General features: G+C 40.9%; 1 protein-coding gene across 1 annotated transcript in view; it reads right to left on the bottom strand.

Moving 5' to 3' along the window:
- Nucleotides 1-7,263, bottom strand: part of tbc1d5 (TBC1 domain family, member 5) — a 21,239-nt gene that overhangs the window by 4,961 nt on the left and 9,015 nt on the right. Inside the window, exons 8-16 of the mRNA XM_005728771.1 lie at nt 7,217-7,260; nt 7,014-7,116; nt 6,606-6,694; nt 6,437-6,487; nt 6,277-6,346; nt 4,757-4,929; nt 4,511-4,653; nt 3,838-3,944; nt 628-713 (exon numbers count right to left, since the gene is read on the bottom strand). Coding sequence (XP_005728828.1) covers nt 628-713; nt 3,838-3,944; nt 4,511-4,653; nt 4,757-4,929; nt 6,277-6,346; nt 6,437-6,487; nt 6,606-6,694; nt 7,014-7,116; nt 7,217-7,260 — 866 coding nt within the window. The remainder of the gene's footprint in view (nt 1-627; nt 714-3,837; nt 3,945-4,510; nt 4,654-4,756; nt 4,930-6,276; nt 6,347-6,436; nt 6,488-6,605; nt 6,695-7,013; nt 7,117-7,216; nt 7,261-7,263) is intronic.

Here is a 7,263-nt window from a genome sequence, read left to right as displayed (position 1 = left end):
TTTGAAACAGCAGTCTGAACCTTTGGCTCACTGGGATTACTTGCACATAACTAAACTAAAGCAATTTTTATCAACGGCCACTAATGTAACCCATATTGTATGTGATACAGTTGAGTCCATAATTTTCTGGACAAAGACAAAATTTTCATTTTCTTTGGTCTGAACTTCACCACAGGGTGATGCTCTCAGATAAGATTCAAATAAAAGCAGCATGACTGATCAGATGGCGCTTTACAATGCAAATGGATAATGATCTAAAGAATACCAAGACAGTCACCTCATCACAACCTAATAACCTTTCAGTTATTAAATACAAAATTAAATGGAGACCCACAAACAAGCAGCGACTGAAGGAGACTGCAGTAAAAACCTGGCAGAGCATCTCAAGGGAGGAAACGCAGCATTTGGTGAGGGTTGGGTTATAAACTTCAGGCAGTCTTTGACTGGAAAGTATTAAAAACATTCCTTATATTTTAAAATATCTTAGTTTGTCCAATTAATTTTGAATTGGAAACATGCATTTTTGTCCTGGATGCATGCATGTATGCATGCATGCCCCATATGTTTATATCCATGTGTGTGCGCAATGTCAGGTCCATTCAAAGACAAGGCTGTGCCTTATTTTACCGTGTCTTGTTCATCAGGTCAGCTCCCTTTGTTTTGTAGTAATCCAGGTTCTGCTGGAAGTGGTAGTTCACAGGTCGCGGGTTGTTCTACAAAAACAATAACTTAAGCTTAAACTGTTATTGTTAACAACTTTAACAAGACAGATTAAAAACCTCTGCTGTGCACAACAAACAAGTAATCTCAGAGTAAACAAGTCAACCGAAAATATGTGCACATGCATGACTACATAAATAAGTCAATATATGTTTCTGAGTCAGTACTTATGAGCAACAAACCTCCACCATGCCCCTTCTTGCACTGTTATTAGGGATGAACCCTCCCCAACCACCCTCCAGGTATAAATCTGATGTTGACCTGGTTTGACATGGCTGTTCACCTGGGGGTAACACTGTCATGTCAGATCAACACCTTCCTGAAATTTCATCTCAGGAGAGTGGTGAACAGGAGTTTGGTGGAGTTGTTCGGTATACAGGTCAATGAATTTGGACGAGGAACAAAAGATAATTTAGGTGAGGTGTTCGCTAAGGTCAAAGACTCCGTGCTGATTTAACTTGTTCACACAACAACGTCGAGCTTACATGCAAATAAAACAGTACAACTACAAACGTTCTGCATGGGAGAAGTAACAGCACAGCAGACCTCTGGTTAAGTGAACAAAAATCAGAAAGACCGCAGGAGGAAAGAAACAAGTGTATGACAGGAAAAGAATGGTCAGGGCTGGGGAAAGCTTGGCAAAAATGTATCAGGTCTTTTTTGGATTTCCAAACTAGACCAGAGTTTTGCACTTCACATAGTTTCACATTTACCAAGTGCACAAGTACTTCTGTTTTTAACTTTCCCTGTCTTGCAGTTGCATCATTGTGCCATTTTAGGATTTTCGTAATCAAACTCAGGACAGGACTTTTACATTGGAAGTTTTTTTCCACTGCATTTATCATCAAAGCTGAGCTCAGGTACATCCCATTTCCACTGATCATCTGCCACTAGAGTCCACCTGTGGTAAATTCCGTTGATTGGACATGGTGTGGAAAGGCCCACATTTGTCTATATGAGGTCCCATAGTTGACAGTCCATTTCAGAGCACAAACCAAGCCATGAAGTCCAAAAAACTGTCTGTAGACCTCAGAGACAGGAGTGTATTGAGGCACAGATCTGAGGAAGAGTACAGTTTCTGCAGCAATGAAAGTCACAGTAAGCAGAGTGACCTCCATCCATCCATTCGCTTCCGCTTATCCTTTTCAGGGTCGCGGGGGGCGCTGGGGCCTATCCCAGCTGTCATAGGGCGAGAGGCAGGGTACACCCTGGACAGGTCGCCAGTCTGTGGCAGGGCCAACACACAGGGATAGACAACCATTTGCATTCACATTCACACCTAGTGACAATTTGGATTATCCAATTAACCTATCCCCACAAGCTGCATGTCTTTGGACGTTGGGAGGAAGCCGGAGTACCCGGAGGGAACCCACGCAAACACGGGGAGAACATGCAAACTCCACACAGAAAGACCCCGGCCTGATGGTGGAATTGAACTCAGGACCTTCTTGCTGTGCGGCAACAGTGCTAACCACCGTGCCACCGTGCTGCCATTATATGTAAATTGAAGAAGTTTGGAACCACCAGGTATAACTGGCCGCCCGGCCAATTTGCCACACTCCACTAGTCAAGCCTGTAACAGAGCGGCCATACAGAAGCCTCTCTTCAGTAAAAGGCACGACAGCCCGCCTGAAGGCAAAAAGCACCTGAAAGTCTCTCAGACCATGAGAAACAACAAAAAAAAATTCTCTGGCCTAATGAAACCAAGCTTGAACTCTTTGCCCTGAATGCCAAGAGTCATGTCTGGAAGAAACCAGGTACTGTTCATCAGCTGACCAATACTATCCCTACAATGAAGCACTGTGGTGGCGGCATCATGTTATTGGGATGTTTTTCAGGAGCTGGGAGGCTACTCAAGGTCAAGGAAAAGAGGAATGCAGTGATGTACAGAGACATCCTTGATGATATCCTGCTCAAGAGCACTTTAAACCTCAGACTGGCAGGGGAAGGGGGGTCTCTTTCCTTTGTTAATGTTCCAGCCAGAACCTAGACTTGAACCGACTTAACATTCTGGAGAGATCTGAAAATGGCTGAGGACCAATGCTCCCCACCATGACCTTGAGAGCTTCTGCAATGAAGAATGAGAGAAGCTGTCCAAAAATAAACCACCATTCTAAAAATGACTTGAGCCTGTAATTGCTGCCAACTGTACTTCAGCAAAATATTAAGCAAAGGCTGTGACTGTTTATATACATGTTGTATGGTTGTTTTTAATAAATTTGCAAAAATTGGAAGAAAATTTTTTTCCCCTTTGCCATTAGAGGATATTGTGTTTAGGACATTGAGGTGAAAAATTAATTTCATCCATTTTAAATAAGGTTGTAAACATGACAAAATGTGGAACGAGTGAAGTGCTGTTGCAAAGACCATGAAACATGCACTGCTGAGCTGAACATTAACTAACCCAACCATAAACTCTGATATGCAAGGGTTGCTAGTTTAAGATTAATGTGTTTTAATTGTACATTAAACATACAAACATAAACACAGAGGCCTATTTGTTACACACAAAGATTAAAATGCACTTATATTTGTGCTACGACTACTTGTCATTAACTGACTGATTAAGTGACCGCTTCATTGACTACACCTGCGTTTCCCATATTTACAGTAAGTGCCCCGACATTAAAATGTAACCTCTCAAGCATGAGAAACTAAAATACTTGCTGCCAATTTTAACTTCACTTTTTACACCCAAGCACTTTCTGAGAGTACAACAACACCACAAAAAGTTTTTTGGTCCTTGCTAAAAGTGTGTTGCTCGAGGATTTTAGCCCACTGTGCATATGAGTCTTTCACTTCTGCAAAACTTCTACTTCCTCTGTGATGGGGACAAAAGGCAACTTGTTTTGAGTGAGGCATCGCCTTTACAGTAAGTACTTGATAAAAGCTACTAGAAGAGAGCTTGTTTAACTGTAAGTTTGTTCTGATTTTGATCATGAGTCTCTTTCTCTCTTCCCCATTTTAACCTGTGACCAGTTAGACAGTGAAAGAGACACATGAGCGCATAACACACATCAGCACTTTTATAGAGACTTACATCACCAACTGTCAATTCTATCAGCAAAACCAACATGTATTATTTTTCTGGTTAAGTACGCTGCTATAATAACTTACTTTGGGATCTCGAAGGAACAGAGCCTTTTGCAGCAGAGAGTTGATGTCTCCTATTGGGGGGTAGTGCATTAGGAGGCCCAGGCATGTCTGGAAGTTGCTAGCAATTACTAAAAAAAGAAAAACAGATTTAAGAAGAATCTTAAAAAAATAAAAATCTGGTAACAGCTTGTGCTTTGCTTTAATCAAGTGTGAATCACCAAGAGTGTTTCAAGCTGTAGTCTCACTTCCTTAGTGTTTTCTATTTGACTTATTTGTCACAGACTAGACTCTGCATTCCAAGAAAAACAAAGCTAAACAAAAAGAGTCCACAAAATATCAGAATAATAAAAAAAAAAAAAAAAAAAAAAAAAAAGAGAAGTTGCAGACTTATTTTCATATATATATATAAAAAATAAAAAAAAGTGCGAATGGACAAGCTTCATTAACTGCAGACTGAAATTGCATTGTGTTACATTTTGGCTCATTGGCATAACAGTAGCACTTATACAAGCAGAACTGCAGTCTATGCTATTTATATGAAAAGATCAATTGTAGTCCAAAGTAATATAACTCTGTCTAACTAAATGAGCCGGAGTATTTCACAGTTTTCCACTTATGTATGCCTTACGAAATTACATGCTACAAAGACAACACATGGCATTATTGGATTATTTAAGTAATAAATGGTGCGTACGAGCATCTCGGATATAGAGCAGCATGGCCACAAAGATGTAGTCCACAAGGTCCAGAGTGATACAATCAGCAAAAAGGGCATCCCACACCACCAGCAGGTCCTGAAGAGGAAATTCCCGGCCAAACAGCAGACGAACCCACCGGCTAAAGACACAGAAAAAAAAAAAAAAAAGCTTTACTGCATTTGTGTCCAGCAGTGGATCAGGAAAAAAAAAAAGTCAGACTGCCCAAAGATGTAAATACTGACATCCCGTAGATCTGCGGGGCGATCTCCAGTCGATTGAGATGCATGTGCAGCTCGATATCGTGCTTCTTCACCAGCTGGTCCTGGATGCGGTTGACTTTGGTTACTATGGCAACAGATGGCCCTGCATCCTGGGGTCGAGCGAATGGGATGGTGGTCAGCATTTCTTCTTTACCCTGGGGAAGCAGATTGTTCCATCACAACTGAAACATCTTCATGCAAACATAAGTGAGGAAAATCAGCAACAATGAGGAGCTGCAGTATCCTTTTGGGAGGATATGCTATTCTGAGTTTTGTTAAGTTTACTTGCTTTACTTTATTTAATTCAATAAGGTAGAGTTTAATTATTAGATCTTTTGATTCATATTAACAGGATAGGAGGATATCTGGTGACTGGAGGGCATTTGAGTACAGTGAAGTCATTGTCATGGCCATGACATCAGTTTGAGATGGGCTGAGGTCACATGATGTCTTATGCTGCTGGAAGCAGTCGTCAGAAGATCGGCACATTGTGCCCATACTGAGGTAGGCTGTGGACTTTAAGTGATGCTCGCAATGACAGTGGCGCAAAGGCAACAACAAAAAAACAAAACAAAAAAAACTAATTCCCCACAAAAATTCCACACACTAAACTGTTCTTAGATGGTAGGTTAGATTCATGTTTGCAAGTTGTTTACACCAACATGAAAGAGCATAACATCTGAATGTTGCAGCATAAATCGCGACTTGTCGAATCAGGCTACAGTTCCCCTCCCATCAGCTCAAAGCAGTCTGGCCATTCTGTTCTGATGTCTGATGTCAACAAGAAATTATTGCCCAGAGAAATCCTGCTCACTGGGTATTTTCTCTTTTTCAGACTATTCTCTGTAAACTCTAGAGATGGGCATGCGGGAAAATCCCAGCATAGCAGCCGTTTCTGAAACACAGACCAGCCCATTTGGCTGTCACTGAAATCCCCTTTCTTCCTCATTCTGATTCTCCGTTTGAAATTCAGCAGGTCAACTTGACAATGTCTGCAAACCTAATTGCACCAAGTTGCTGCCATGTCATTGGCTGATTAGATATCTGTGACAGTATAAAGCAAATTTGTCTCTAAGAGCTTTGAAGAGCCTCTACAGTCTGCTTAATTTGGAGTGGAAAAAGAAAAAAAAACTAATAAAAAAGTTCACAAAACATGAAGTGTTTTAAGTAACAATTTGACTGACAGTCAGTGATAATCATGGTTTCTGTTTGTTCCTGCACTTGTGCCACAAATCGGTTGGGTACATCAAACAGATCCAGCTGCTCGTCTGCATTTCTGACAACGAAGCCTCTCGTCCTATGTTCACTATAGTAATAAAATTGCAATTGCTGCTACCATGGTAACCACCTGAGTGGTCAAATTAACCAGGACTGAGCTCTTCAACATTGTAATTTAGCGTTAATATAATGTCATGTCTTCATGACAGTGCAATCAGCTGGTATTGTGTTACAATCCACAATCAATTTCAGTGTCAAAAGTAGTTTTTCAAATTAGAACAGACCTTCCTCACTTCCCTTTCAAAGCTGGAGAACCACGGCTCTGCTGTCTCCATTAGCTGCGAGAACATGGCACTACAGAGAGAGGCAAAGATAAATGTAGTGAGATTTTTTAAAAGTATAAACATTTCTTATTCTGAACCCTTTTAATCGGCTGATACTTACTAGGCATCGTGCTCGAGGTACACTGGGTCTAACAGACACTTCATCTCCTCACTGAAAAAAGTGAGAATCTTTCAATTTAATCTTTGGACAAATAAATACAAAAAATATGTTGTCATCAGAGAAGCAGGTCTGAAGGTGTTAATGGCTTTTCAGTGAAATGCAAACTGACCTGGGGCTGGCCGTCTCACTGGCATGCTGAAAGGCTTGATGGTCACAGTGCAGCACAAACACTATGGGAGCCAGCAACTCGTGCATCCCCTACAGACAGAAAATCAGGCAGAGAGAATGTAAGATGCATAAAAGGCAGAAGGGAGAGGAAACAAATACAGTTCAATTGTGGTCAGTCTTTCTTTAATAGTGATGCACGAGGTTTCTAATCCGTCATGACAGGTTTAATTTAGATATTGTTAGCCACTGCTCAGCCATGTGTCACTTCCAGTTTGTAAAAAAGATGCTACGCTGGCCATCTATTCACAGGCTGGCACCTGTTACAGACACTTGTAATGCTTAGGTTACAAAGGCATTTTGTTCTGTGTGAGCTTGTTGAACAAACACACGGGACGATGTTGAATGTTACCTGTTTGTACAGTAACTGCTCATTTTCTCTGGCATAACAGAAGAGAATATCAGTCAGCTTGGTCCTCACATCTTCATCCTGGAAGTATCGGATCTCAGGGAATCTAATCCAAATACAAAAAGAGCAATTTTTTTTTCCTGCCATGCTAATAACAGAAAAAAAAAAAAAAAAAAAAAAAAGCAAATAGTAACAGAGATACTTACGTTCTCAACACATCCTGCTTGACCATTCCCTTTAGCTCTTTATCCTG

This window comes from Pundamilia nyererei, unplaced genomic scaffold (assembly GCF_000239375.1).
Source record: "Pundamilia nyererei isolate P.nyererei 1_Seehausen unplaced genomic scaffold, PunNye1.0 scaffold00030, whole genome shotgun sequence".
In the NCBI taxonomy this organism is placed as follows: domain Eukaryota; kingdom Metazoa; phylum Chordata; class Actinopteri; order Cichliformes; family Cichlidae; genus Pundamilia; species Pundamilia nyererei.
The sequence above is the reverse complement of the archived record's forward strand: the minus strand, read 5'-3'. Positions and strand labels throughout refer to the sequence as shown.